General features: G+C 43.4%; 1 protein-coding gene across 3 annotated transcripts in view; it reads left to right on the forward strand.

The window, feature by feature from the left end:
• Positions 1-14672, forward strand: part of LOC102373733 (fibrous sheath-interacting protein 2-like) — a 41974-nt gene that overhangs the window by 24653 nt on the left and 2649 nt on the right. The window contains exons 12-19 of one of the 3 annotated variants that reach the window (XM_025208439.1): positions 1594-1869; positions 2817-2950; positions 4114-6999; positions 8953-9204; positions 10528-10637; positions 10820-10866; positions 12421-12479; positions 14143-14200. In XM_025208439.1, the coding sequence (XP_025064224.1) occupies positions 1594-1869; positions 2817-2950; positions 4114-6999; positions 8953-9204; positions 10528-10637; positions 10820-10866; positions 12421-12479; positions 14143-14200 (3822 nt within the window). Of the gene's footprint in view, positions 1-1593; positions 1870-2816; positions 2951-4113; positions 7000-8952; positions 9205-10527; positions 10638-10819; positions 10867-12420; positions 12480-13781; positions 13829-13868; positions 13930-14142; positions 14201-14672 lie in introns of those variants that run through there. The other 2 variants (XR_003094931.1, XR_003094932.1) reach the window with 2 other exon arrangements.

Here is a 14672-nt window from a genome sequence, read left to right on the forward strand (position 1 = left end):
CCTTGGCATAATTTAGACCCACCCCTCAATAAGTCTCCCACACCGGTCACAAAGGAGAACTTTATTGATTACAGGGGTAGGGCGGAAACAGGGAAAAAGGTAGAGCAATATCATAGAAATATTACAGGAATATCAGAGGAATCCCATAGAGCAAACCAGGGTGGCTGAGGTAGCCGTTTCAACACGCATCTGAGTTACTGAAGCTAAATATCTGATCGGATCTCTAGTAGGTTACTCACTCGCATCATCCAGAGGTGGTGGATGGTTCCTCTTGACGCAGGGCACTCTTGCAGCATGCGGTGATGAGGAGAGAGCCAGGTTCAGATTCACCTGGATGACCGCATGGATAATGGCTGCCCTTCTTCCTGGCCCAGGCCTTTTTCCAATCTGCAAAGCATCCCTGGCTACCTGGGCCCGCGCGCAGGGCCGGGTCTTCCCCCCCTGCCCAGGTGACCAGAGCATCGCCTCCCAGGCGCCAGGCTATTGTCTGCAGACAAGGAGCGAGATCACCGCTGTGAGAGATTCAACAGCAGCCTCTCGGGCTGGCTGAGACAGATCTCTGGAGAGGGGCACCGACGGGGGCATTTCTGCCACATAGATGACCTCTGGGGCTAGGGACAGACATTACACATAAACCAATTTAAGTGATCAAAAACTGGTTTAAACCTGTAACAGAAAAGAAGTTCAGTGCACATTAACCAGTTTGAGAAAAACCAGGATGAATGTAGTATCCGACTTAACAGATTTGGGTCAAACCAGTTTATACAAAGTCTTTCCCAGGCCCCTTCCTGGTTGAAGTTAAATCAGTGTCCCCTGGTACCCTGGCATGCTCTCTGGGCTGGGCAGGGCCGACCCCTTCCCTCTGCTGTCATGCTGCCGCTCTGGCAGAGACTGCACGTACAGTAGGGTCTGCCTGGCTTCCTCCTGCTCCTTTCCCCCTCACCACCTTCACCACTCTCTGCTCAAGCAGGGATCCCCCCTCCCCTCTGCCTTACACAGACACCTCTCAGCATTTGCTAGCATACCACATGCTGGCTATGGACTGTGCTGTGGCAGACAGGATAAAGGCAGACAGGACTATGTCATCTTAGGGCTTTTTGGAGCTACTCAACAGGTAGTTGATAATGTCCCTCTGTTCCTTCCTTGGAAAAGCTGTTTAAGAGAAGAGCTTGAACTAATGGAGAGAGGCTGTTGTTTTCTTAATGGACTGATAAACACTAAGTTAGGGGTGATCAGTACTGTGTTATCAACTCCCTGCTGGGCTGCTCAGGAGCTGGGGGGTAACCCCTCCCTAATCAGAGCATCCTGCTGGGGCCTGGCCACAACCCCCCCCTCAGCTCAGCACTGTGGAATGGAAGGGAGGGCTGCTCTAGCGCCCTCTCAGCTTCTAGCCTGAGCCACTTCAGGCATGTGCCCGCATTTCTTCAGTCCAGAGGGGATGTCTGTCTGGTCACAAACTGGTTCAGCCTAGCCAGGTTAGACTAACCTGCAAAGATTGAATCAATTCAGGCTCAGGCTTTTTGAATCTCTGTCCCTAGCCTGGAGGTCCCTTTCAACCCTACTTCTCTATGATTCTCTCTTCATTAAAACTAGATGAGGAAAGCAAGGACACTGTTTCATTCTGTTCCTTGGACCATTCCTCCTCACAAGGAGGCACCATCAACAACAGCAATCCTGTTTACTGTGCATCTGGCAAGTGTTCTGTACAAAACACCAGCAACTATGATGGCAAGGATTTTGACTGTGAACTTAGCAAAAGCAGTAGATATGAGAACAGCAACATGTGCAATTTTTGTGACTGTACCACCACAGAGTGCTGTGACGAAGCAAGAAGTACCAACACTAGCAAATTCCCCTTTTCTTTCTCTGGTAAGTGGGTCTCCTTTGTGGAAAGTTACTATTGTCAACTATAGTTAAAGATTAAATGTGTTCAAGTCATTAGAATCCTGACTGCAATATCCATACCTGCACACATTTTAGTACATGGTAGAAGAAAGGCTCAGATGCCTTGCTACAACTGTGAAGGGATATTTCAATCTCTGCTTTGGACTCATGCCAAAGACTGCCTGTAGTTGTCCCAGTTTTGAATGGGAACCTGGTTATTTAGCCTAGAAAATTAAAGAAGACAACTAGATGCGATATCCATCACTCCCTCGTGTGCTGCTGGTACAAAAACTAGTGTGCCAAACAGGCTGTTAGGCTGAGGTGGACTTTTGCCCATGATACCTAATTTAACCAAATCAAACCTGTGTTAAATTTCATGTTAGACATTCATGCCAGGCTAAAGATTTCTAGAAAGTCTGATGCATGTCTTTTGAGGCAGACAAGGCCTTTGGGAGATAGAGATGTTCCAGAATTAGATGGTAATCTTACTTCTTGGCTGTTTTCACAAGTGGGGCTACTGGGAATTTTTAACATCACAATTAAAAATGTGTTCAAATTGGCATTTTAAGTTATTATTGAGCCTAGACTTCTAAGTAAAAAAAAAGAGAAGGCCCTTTTACTGCCCATACTATAGGACATTAGGCTGTTAATAAGGCTTTATCTTCCTTGGCTCAAATACTGATGCCAGAAGATAGGCCTTGTCTATATTAAGTTACACCAGTTAAATTGGTTATTTTAAGAGGCAAGGATTTTTGTGGGTGATATTTTATTGGATCAACGGTATAGTTGGAAGGGATATAAACAAGCTTTCAGATATGAAATATCCTTCCTCAAGTCAGTTCAAGTCCAGCTCTTAGAGCTGGATCTCCAGGTGCATCATCATCTCACAGAAACACAGTAGGCAACTGTTCTTTTCTTAATCTTTATCCCAGGAACTGACCCCTCCAGTCAACCTTCACATAAGGGCAGTTGTTTTATAGAATCTTTACTGTCTTCAGTGGTCTCCCCACAGAGCTTGGATGAGATTGGCTGTCTGAGATACTATCAAGAAAGAGCATTGCTGCAGGTATGAGGTCACTGTGCATCAAATCTCAAATATAAAATTAAAAAGCAACAGACTGCTTTGAAAGCCAGGAAAATTCTTTGCTGAAGCAATCTGCTGATCTCTCCATGCCTGAACCACACTTTGCAACTACAGGAAATAGTCCAGTCCAGAGGAGGCAGTGACCTGCACCTTTGTTCTGGAATCTGGAGCAACCACCTGGTGATTTATAGAATACACTTTATACCACAACCACAATTAAAAATTCTTGGCCTTCAAATGGGCAAACTCAGCATGCACCATTTAAAAGATGGGATGGGACAAATTAAGGTGAAATCAAACAGTCACAAAGGTGCTGAAAAATCATGAATCCTGAGTCACTTGCAATGGAATCTAAAAAGTAAAAAAGCAAATTACTGAGTAGAACTGAACTAATAATTCACAATAAGAAGTCTACTGTTAATCTTTTTTCCTTTTCATGAACAGATTGATTTGTAAGAAAGTTTTCTATTTCAAACTATTTTGTATCTGTGCAATTTTACAAAATACTTAAGCTTTCTAATCTCTATGTTACCACTAGTGGTGCTCTACAAGTATTCTTTTTACTGAACATGTCTACATGTGGACACACCTAGTAAAAATGTGAGGTACTAAATTAATGCAAGTTAGGCTGCCCTAATGCACAGTAGCACATTTGCATGGTTTTTTAGTAACACTTAATGCACAGTTACTAAATTCATTTCTTCTGCACTTGCAAAATCATCTCACCTTTGCCTGAATAACACCTTGCTTAAACAAATGCTCTTAATAAGAAAAAAAAAAAGATAAATTTCTCTTTAGACGTTTTCAATGATAGTAAACATTTTCTGATCACTCTACCTCTCTTTAACTATCTGTGTTCTTCTGTTCTTTTAGACCAGCCAATAAACATTCACTACTGACTGCTCTGGATTTCCAACATATGGTTTCCCATCTCCTATAACAGCAACATTTTTCCTTTTCACATATTCTAGACAGCTCCATCAGAAGTAGCCCATCCTGCTATCGCATCTTTTCAGGGTTGATTATTATATATGCTAAATGTTTTAATTAGATACTATAAGTAGTTTTTAGCATGAGAAAAAAAAAAAGAAAAACTGGAGTAAATAAATATACTAATTTATCTGTTATTTTTGCTTCCATTACAGAACAATTTAAATAAAGAAATTAAGAATAAGTTAGAAAAAATATTGACCTGGGTTGTGGCTAAAGTAAACTGTGTCCTATACTCAACTGTAACAGAGTACAACAAGAGAACTAAAGATAAAGTATATGCAATATCCGAAGAGTCAAGACAGTCATTATGCAACTCTAGCAGTTGTCGCATACCTAACGGAGAGATCCGCAATATATTTGGAAGTCTTCCTTCTTCCAGCACCAGAAATGTCTTCTTTACAGATGAGAACATAAAATCCACTAGCTCACCAAGTGATCTCTACACAGTCGTAAGAGGGAAGCCACAGCAGTTCCAAAAACCATTGTCCACATCTCTGACAAAGAGCACACCGATATCTCTGGAAAATGACATTTATAAGGGGAGAAAAGGAATGACACCTCAGTATCATAAAAGACTGCACACAGAAGTTATGTCTGGGTTTCCTAAAAGGAAGTTTAATTCAGACAAGTATCCTTTTAACCAAACTTACTCTAAACAAAAATCTGCAATAAAAGATGCCAGGCCAAAAAAATGGATTTTGGACAATATAGATTCAGACTGCAAACAAGATCATCCCAAAAGCGGCATTTTTAAGAAGTTGTTTGCACAGCAGTCAATAACAGAAGCTCATGACAATGACAGCTTGATGCTGCTACAGGTGGCCAAGAAAGTTGTAAAGGATATTTTTATGAGAGTAAGAGACCTGGATCATTCTGTCAGCATTTTAAAGAAGGCCCCTATTGAGATGAGTGAAAAATTGTTCTGTAGCCATTTTAAAAGAACTGATTATCTTAAGACTTTTCATAAAAATTCTCAGAAAGAAGTGGAATCAGTTGCTAAAGAGATTGTAGAAACTGTTTTTGAGAACTTTCTCAAGTGTTTGGAGTCCAGCATAGCAACTGCCACAGACCAAGAAGAACCTCTCCCAAGAAGAAAAGAGTGGGACTCTGCTAGGGGAATGAACAGAGTTTTCAAATCAGAAAGAAATAAGTGTGCACAATCAGAATTACCCGTTTATGACCCAACACTTCCTTTGGCTTCTATTGATAAAATAGCCAAAGAGACTGTTGAAAATGTTCTAATCATGCTAGAATCATTTGTGGCCTTTCAGTTTAAACATGACTTTAACTGCAAATTTTCTGAAATAGTGAAATTTCCTGTTGAAAATATCTCTAGTACACAACAGATGCCACTCTCTCCCCAGGGAACAACTGAAATAGAAATGCCAGGAGCAGGTAAAAGAATGCCATCCGGGTTAGAACCATACCCAAGTACTTCAGATTTATCAAGAGTTAGTAGTTGGATTACAAAGGAAAGCATACACGATGCAGTTTTCAAAATTCAAAGACTCCATTCAGAATTAAGCATGTACGCTAGTATTGTCGTTTATGATGTTCTTGAAATCATCCAACAGAATCTAGAAAGGGAAATTAATCAGAGCGAAACAAATGTGACAAATGAGATCATTAGGACTATATTAGATCGATGTAGTCAACAGGTGGATGAATTTACTTCAGAGCTGAAGTTTGGAAATCTACAAATAGAAGAGTCTAGGCGAGTGTTTGCAAGTAATAAAGGTCCTGGTCATGGCACTGCATGGTCTGAAAAAATGAAAATACCTGCCAGAAAATTGAAAGAAATTTGCCTAAGCAAAGACTTGCCATCTTTTAACATTCCTGGAATGGTGTTTTACTCAGAAGAGGAGTCAGAAATCGAAGAGGGTATTCTATCCAATTTCCTCCCCACAGTCCTTCAGTTCTCTGAACAGAACACTCGCACCAAATCAGAGGGGACCCAAAAGTCTCCTTACTACACTGCAGCTTCCAGACTGAGATCTTCTAGGACATCAAAGGAAATAAAAACTAAAGAAAAAGCCTTTGCTTCCAAAAGGCCTCTGCCGCCCATTGGCAGGCCACTCTCAAGAAAGCCCTGCTCTGCACAGGACACAAAGCCAAGTCCCAAAGGGGAAGTGACATGGAGGCCCGTGTGTGAAGAGCATGGGGAGCTCATGACAAGTGAGCCCTCATGTCGGGCCAATGATCTGTCACTTAAGACATTAATGGAAGATCTAGTAAACATATTTGTGTCTACAATCTTAAACTCAGTTTGTAGCACGGGCCCCAAGCATAGAAGATTGGCAGAAAGGGATGCAAGTAAAATTGCTGACCCACTTAAACAGACCATAGAAAAAATAATGCCCCAATATGAAATGGATGTTGTAGGAATTACAGATGAAGAACAGTATTCAAGTGAAGAGTATGAAGAAACAGTTAATCAAGTGGTCCATTCTGCTTATAGTAATGTCTTGCAAGAATCAGGATCTCAGCAAGACATTTGCGATGATGTAACGAGCCCCAGAAAAGTTTTCCCAAAACGAGTACCCAGCATGATACTGAGTGAAATCTCCACTTGCAATCTAAACTGCACTATCAATGAGGATGAGCCTACAGAAAGCCCCAGTGCTACGAATCTTCACAGATTTGTTGATAGAGCTCTTTCACAAGTCTCCAGTATTATACCAAAACATGAGACAGAAGACTCTCCAGCGCTGAAAACAAATGAACAAACAAAAGAAATGCCACCAGAAGTAAAAGATCTACCAATTGAAATAGCCCCTTGTATTAAGAACAGACCAATACAAATAGATCCAGAAATTGTAGCAGAGCATTTAGCAGTTATTTCCATAAAAACAGAGCCTCTTGAAACACCAAATGCTGTGGGCTCCAGGAAAGCTAAATTAAGTCAAACAGTGCTAAGAAAAGTAACAGAATCAAAGGAGAGTTTTATGGATGCCGGTATTGGTTATGAACAAAGGAAAAAGTCACACAGACGGTCCTCTGTGACTACTTTAGGGCGGCTAGATGTAAGACCAAGGGAAGTAAGTGAACATAACGAGTCATTCTCATAGGCAGACTGGTTAAAAAAATGTTCATTATAACCCCACTAGGACCCTGATCCAAGAAAGCATTTACGTGCAAGATAGACAATAAGTCCTAAATCAGCAGGATTACTCATTTGGTTAAGCACTTTGCAGGATTGGGTGCAAAACCCTGCTTCAACAAAGCAACTAAATAAGTATATAATTCGGATGTAAGCATGCGTTTCAAATAAGCATATGTTTAGGTACTTTTCTAAATCTGAGGCTAGTATCTGTTTTCATAGATAGTACTAGGGAGGTAATAGTTTCCAATTGCAATGTTCTTCTGATATTCCAATCTGATCTGTTTTGACACAGATAGTCTAAATACAATAGAGTGGGAAATCTAGACTTGAAAAAAAAGTGTTGGTGACTGATCCTTTGTATGTTCAGAAGTATCATCAACTTCCCGGTAGCAAACCAATTCTTCTCAGCAACAGAGGGGTAGCGTTCCTAGGGGCAAGCACCAGCAGCTTGGAGTCAGGACTTCTGCCTGACTCTCCCAAAGCCACTAATAACAAGTCATGAGGGACCAGAGCTGACTCCCTTCTTCTGGCCAAAAGGTGCTGTACTTCTCAGGCCATCCCACTATCTCGGATCAAACAGCTCACAGAGCTGTTCATCCTAGGCAAGGCCAATAAAGTCTGATGATAACCCCCTCTCTGGCCCCCAAAATTTTATGAGATTGGTAACTTTATAGGTATTGCAGGTGACAAGCTGACCCCAGTGATTTTAGTGGTGCTAAGATTCCATCACAGCTTTCTTTCCTCTCTTTTACGTTTATTGCAGGAGAGGGGTTTTAAAAAAATATATAAATTAACAAAATGTTTTGGGAAGATGGGATGGAGTACACCATCAGTAAGTTTGCAGATGACACCAAGCTGGGAGGGGTAGCAGATGCACTGGAGGGTAGGGCTAGGATTCAGAAAGACCTCAACACATTTTATAACTGGAACAAAAGAAATCTCATGAGGTTCAATAAGGACAAGTGCAAAGTCCTGTACTTAGGATGGAGAAATCCCATGCACTAGTACAAGCTGGGGACTGACTGGCTAAGCAGCAGCTCTCCAGAAAAGGACCTGGGTACCAGTGAACAAGAAGCTAAGTACGAGCCAACAGTGTACCCTTGTCGTGAAGAAGGTTAACGGTGTACTGGGCTGCGTTAGGAGGAGTGTTGTTAGCAGATCGAGGGAAGTGATTATTCCCCTCTGTTTGGCACTGGTGAGACCAAATCTGGAGTCCTGTGTCCAGTTTTGGGCCCTCAGTACAGAAAAGGATGTGGACAAACTGGAGAGAGTTCAACAGAGGGCAACAAAAATGGTTGAGGGGTTGGGGTGCACGATTTCTGAGGAGAGGCTGAAGGAACTGGGCTTATTTAGTCTGCAGAAGAGAAGACTGGGAGGGGGTTTAATTGCAGCCTTTAACTACTTGAAGGGTGGTCCCAAAGAGGATGGAGCTGGACTGTTCTCAGTGGTGGCAGATGACAGAACAAGGAGCAGTGGTTGCAAGTTGCAGCAAGGGAGGTTCAGGTTAGATATTAGGAAAAAAACTCTCTCACTAGAACAGGTTACCCGGAGAGGCTGTGAAATCGCCATCCTCCAACACTTGAAGGTTTTTAAGACCTGGCTAGACAAAGCCTTGGCTAGAAAGATACAATTGGGGATGGTCCTGCTTTGAGCAAGGGGTTGGACTAGATGACCTCCTGAGGTCCCTTCCAACCCTAATTTTCTATTATTCTATGATTCTCCTAATAAGTTCCGATTTTTCTGAGTGTTCAAGTGAAATAAAACCAATGTACCTATATGCAAATGTAAAACAGCCTACATATGTTCACTTTTTCATTAATGGTGATCAAACAAAGAAAAGAAGGATGACTGCATTACAATTCTTGAGAAGTGCTCTCCTCAATTGCAGCTGGTGTGCAGAAATTCATTTCGGAACCTGAAAAAACCTGACATTGGTGCTGTGGAACTTTTAAAAGATGTCCAGAACAAGAATGAATTCCTGGTGCGGCTGGTGACCTTTGATACGGAGCATAAGGAAGATGATGACCATGAACTGCAGCAGGAAAGGGAGACTAACATGTGCGTTATAAAAGTGGAGTCTTCCTTATTTTCGGAGATTGATCCACTCAGTGCAAGCGGAGAAGATACCAATGCTAGTTCGGTGAGTGCAACTTCATTACCAGGAGCCAGGGCAAGCACTGAGACTAGCCAGGAAATAATTCTGTCTTCAAGCACATATTGCCAAGATTTAGGTAACTCTGTTCCTGAAGTTATAACCAAAGATAATCAGGAGAATCTGACACACATCCTTTCTGATAGTACACTGATTATTTTAATTGCTTTTCAGTTGATCAAGAAATGGGAGCCATACAAGGTACATGGCACACAAGACAGCTGACTACATCTGCTCTCACAGAAGTCAAATACAAAACATACTGAGATATCATGAACGCAGGGTCAGGCTCCTGCTACGTGATATGTGACACCTTCACACTCCTGTGATTTTCCACAAGGTTGTGTAAAGCTGAGAGGAGATGTTGCAGAGATCAGAGATGGAGTCAGAGGAGGGACTAACTGGAGCAGGGGTGCCTGGTCTTCTGGCCCTACAGGACAGACAAATGGCATGGGGTCAGACTGCAGGCCAGATATATAGGGGGTTGGTGGACAGGGTTGGTCCGCAGGTGTGATCCAGCATGCCAGCCCAATCCTGCATGCTAGCTTGAGTAGCATGCACAGCCACGTTAATCAGCCCATGGATCTGGAAATTTGGCATTACAGAAGCAGCAATTAATACTCCCACCACTTCCCTACTGCCAAATTTCTAGCTATATGCAGAGCCCTGTAGATTGGAAAGCACAACTCCATTGCTTGAATTTGACCCATGGGCCAGAAGTTGAGCACCACTGACCTAAAGAATTGATGGTCAATACTGAAAACAGATAGAGCTGAATGCTGGAGATGTGTGGCATTTCAGACAATGGAAATGCACAGATCTTGTTCAGCTGATGTTGTATTCTGCCTTTCCCCCTGTCCTGCAGGGACTCGCTCTTCCTTCCTTCTCTTACACCGTTTTTCCTAACTTGATTATTTGTTCCCTTGCTTATTTTTAATGCAGGAATTGCTTAGGTTATTTTCTAGCTTGTGATTAGAGCCACCAAAGAGTTCACACCCCCCCTGACAGATAGCTTTAACCTGAAAATCTAATGACAATATTAAATGACTCAAAACTGTAAAGATAACATTAGCCCAGGCAGATGTTACACCAATGAAGGCAGAGCAATGAAGGTAAATGCAGTCACCACCTGCCTATAGCCTCCCACTAAGGTTGCTATTCTTGCCTTTCCTCCACGGGGCAGTAGCATTCAGGTCAAGTGACCATAAGTTTGCAAACACGCCCTAGATAGATAAAGAACAGGCAGAATGAAGATGGCCAGGCCTGGAGTTGTACCCAGTGTGGACTGAAGTGAATGTAATTGTTTTACAGAGCCTGGAAGAGGTAGAACTCACTCAGTTCACTGTTCCCAAGGCAGCCCCAGACCTGTCCTCAACCACAGATCTGCCATCTGCTCAGAAGAAGAACAGTTACATTTTAAGGTAACTATTTCAATTGTGACAACACATTAAGTGTCACGTAAGAGAAAGTCCAAACAGATGAAGCAATAGGCAGCCAACAACTGAAAGCAAATCTGAGGACTGAAAAATGTGATGTAGAACTTGAGTTTTGTTACTCTTTGTTATTATTTATAATAATAGTATTATTTCCTTGTATACCTTAGTGGGAACACTGGAGAAACATCACCTGGCAGAGAGAGACAGAACAGAGGTGAGGGGCTGATATTTTGCCTTCGAGACAGTTTGAGGTCTTTACTTGTGGTTAAATTTCAGTGATTATTTAAACTGTGAAGGCTTCAAAATTAAATCTGATTACACACAGAAACATCATTCAATTTACAAAGTCAAGGACTCAAGAATTAGGTAATGCTAGAGTTTGGGTTGTAGGGGCAACCTTATGCATATGCATCATGACACAGATGTTAATGAGAAGGGCTCATTCCCACCTCTGTCTGAGGTATAGTTTGAGTTTTGCCCCTGACCTGTCTTGTTCAAGTTCAAACTAAGTAGCAATTAAGCACAAGCTAGCTGGCCTGGCAATCAAGGTTGAAGCTTGAGTTAATAACAGAGTAGAGAAGCAGCAATTTAAAGGTATGTCTGTAATGTAGTGCAGCACTGATACACACAAGCTAGCCAACATGCCATTTGGGGTTCTGCTACTAGCAGACATCTGGAGATCAGCCCAGCCTACTGTCAGATTATTTACCTAGGATCTCACCTGAGTTTTGCAGCCTGATTGGACAATTTTCTCCTGTTAATACGTGAGCCAGATAGTCTACTGTTAGCTCAGATGCATCTCCACAAGCTGCAGTAACTGCAGCATAGACATACCCTGTGCTATGATAACTCCTCCACACCAAAGCACTAGGTGTAGCTGGAGCATGGTTGCCATCATTCCATGGGTGTGTGTAGATGAAATGGGGGCCCTAAATTGAAGTGGTGGGTTTTAAAAAACACTGCTTCAATTTAGGGCCGATTAAACCCCCATGTCATGCACACACCAGACTTACCTGCCTGTCCAGTGGGGAGGGCAGGGTGAGCTGCCGGCGGGCAGAGCAGTCCCTGGGCTGCAGAGCGGGGTGGGGGAGGCAGGAAGGGCTCATGCTTCCCTTTGTGGCAGCAGCAGGCCCCCGCCCCAGGCGGCATCTACCCACAGACACCCAGCTCAGATGGACCCAGGAAGCACCGCAGCTGCAGAGGGAAGCACTGGGCCCCCGCACAGCTCAGGCAGGCAGGCAGGCTCCACAGGGGGAAAAAAAAGATCAGGCTCACCGCTTTTCTTGGTTGGAGCCTGCCTTCCCAGGCTGCTGCCAGTCTGCCTGCAGGGCTCCCTGCAGAGCCGTGAAACTGCACGGAGCCCGGTGCTTCGCTCCATGGCTGTAGGGGCAGCAAACTAAAACTCCTGGGAGGAGTTTTAATTTCCTGCGCCCCAAGTCACTTAAGGCGTTTCGTACAGCAGCTGGAATTAATGTGCAATACACTGCCGAGGCATGCAGAAACTGACACCATTAAAGTGGTGCAAAAGCATTTAGCCCTCTTTAAAGCGTTGTGCACACATGCCTCTTGTTTCGTCTACACACAGCCCGTTTGACCTAGCTGGAGTAACTCAAAATGTACGGACGTAAGGCAACTGCCATAGTCAAGACAAATCCTTTATTTACAGACACATCTGGACAAAATAGCACTAGAAGGTTGGTGTAACAGATAAGTATTCAGAATGGAAAATAGCTGTGATTCATCAGATCCTATCTGTTCTTTCTGACAGGAATTTGTGACAGCTCACCCCAACCTAAGGATATAGAAGTCACATCTCACACTTTGGAGGTAAATGTGTTTAAAATAGCATTACATATGCCTGCATCTGTCAGCAATGGACACAGAGCAGTGGAGCTGACGTGGCATTTGCAGGATAGGTAGAGAGTACAGCAGGGGTGGGCTGGAAGGAAGCACAGTAGGAAGAGCTGGAGAAAACAAGGGGATATGCAGAGAAGTTAGTGAGATACTCACAGAAAGAGAGACATGGTAGTCAGGACAAGGAACAAGCAGGACTGAGGTTTCCATACAAAAAAATGGCTCTGTGTATTAGTTCAAAATCTAGGCACAGGAGGATAGACTTCCCACCCAAGGACTCCAGCTTTAACTTTCCCCATATGGCATCACAAGGGACCCTAGCTGGAGTTAACCCCCAGGTTTATCGTTACTTGCTATTCATCCTGCATTTTCAACTCAGCCCTCAGAAACATGTACAAACAGCAGGCTGTTCCTTTCTTTGTCGGATAAAACCTCTTCCACATTGAATGCTGCCTGTTTTCCTCTGTCTTCTAAGAAACAAGTTTCTTACTACCTCAAGTTTCATGCTTTTGTGGCGCCGAGGGCTGGCAGTGCCCTGCTGGCCACTGAGCAAGTAGCAATGCTGTCAGAGACAGGATCTGCAATGGGACCCTTATATGCTTAACTCAAGACTTCAGAACACAATGAACAGGCCTTTCAGCAGAGCCCAACCTTAGTGAACAGATTGTTCAGGGCTAAAGAAAAAATGGGATCAGGCATCAAGCATATGAGATTTTATTAATCCCCACAGGTCTATCTTCTTACTAGTCTCTCCTGAAGATATATCAGGGCCCCTTTCTCCTCTCACTTACCTTATCATAGAGGACTGGAGACAAGAGCCTGCCCTCATCTGTTCCATATTCTGTCACATAATAATCAAAGGCTGTGGTTTTCAAATGCACCATGTACTCACAACTACACTAAAAATGAAAGAGGCTGCAGGTTCTCAGGAGTGCTGAGAAGCAGACCCCAAATGCCTCCCTTACCCAAAGACGGACACATTCAAAAGGATCTGTAACATCAGCCAGTACTTAGAGTCAAGTAATAAGCCCTTGTCATCTTCCATGACATGGTTCAAATGTTGAAAAACTTACCTGGATAGTAGAAAATATGAGCCATTTACTTCAATGAAAAGGTCTTCATCTCCACCAGAGAAGCTTTCACATCACCATCTGGCATTCATTACCTCCCATAAACTCAGAGCTAAAGAGGCTGGTGCCTGGGGAGACTGGAGCCAGTACACCAGCTGCAATGCATTAAGGCTAGATACTTAATGAGGGCCTTGGCTCTAAAACAGTCCAGGGAGATGGTTTTGTTTGCATTTGTTAAGGGGAAATGACAAGGTGCTGCAAATACCTGCATGCTCTTCAGGGAAGAATGGTTCTGGGCTAGAGGCATCTCTCGTCTTGTTTCCTCTTGGAGTCAAAGTAGTTGAACAGACAAAGTTAGGCATCATCCAGCAGTTTGGACTGGAGCATTAGAGACCACTTAGAAATACTGCAGAACTCTAATCTGCAAGCTGAAGGGACGGACTAATCACTCCAGCTCATGCCTCCATGAAGCATTGCCTGTTTCCCATTATGTAGTTACATGATCCTGAAGAGCACATATAATACAGAATTATATACCAACTTTTCTTTCTTCTCTCCCGGTACAGTCTGCCGTGCCCTGTGGAGATCTTGGATACAAGGATTCCCCATTCCAGGAAGATACAGGTATGTACACGGGTCCTTTCTAAGCCCCCTATTTAGGCACCAAATCCAAATGTTAATCCTCAAAGCCACCACTCAGCCTGGCCCTGGAAGTGCCTGAAGTCTTCAGAAGCCAGAGAATTTCCTAGTCAAGTGCCTGTTTCTGGGAATAAGTAGAGCTTCTGATGTTTGGACAGTGCTTAGCATCATAGGTCCTCACTCATGCTTCAACATGAGTGCTTACCCCCGCAATGTTTACCTTGCCTGAGGACCAAGCCTGGTGGGCATGCTCAGAGCATGCTTGCTGGATTGGGGCCAGTACAAATCACAGCCCTGTATCCTAAAGCTCAGCAGTTTGTGCATTCACCCAGAACACAGGGCATTTAGGTTTAATTCCCTCCCCTACCTAATAAGACTGAGCCTGTATTTCCCACCTCCGAGATGAGTGCTTCAGTCATCAGGCCAAAAGACAGCATGGGCTGCTAGCCCTTCCTGC

This window comes from Alligator sinensis, unplaced genomic scaffold (genome assembly GCF_000455745.1).
Source record: "Alligator sinensis unplaced genomic scaffold, ASM45574v1 scaffold928_1, whole genome shotgun sequence".
NCBI lineage: Eukaryota > Metazoa > Chordata > Crocodylia > Alligatoridae > Alligator > Alligator sinensis.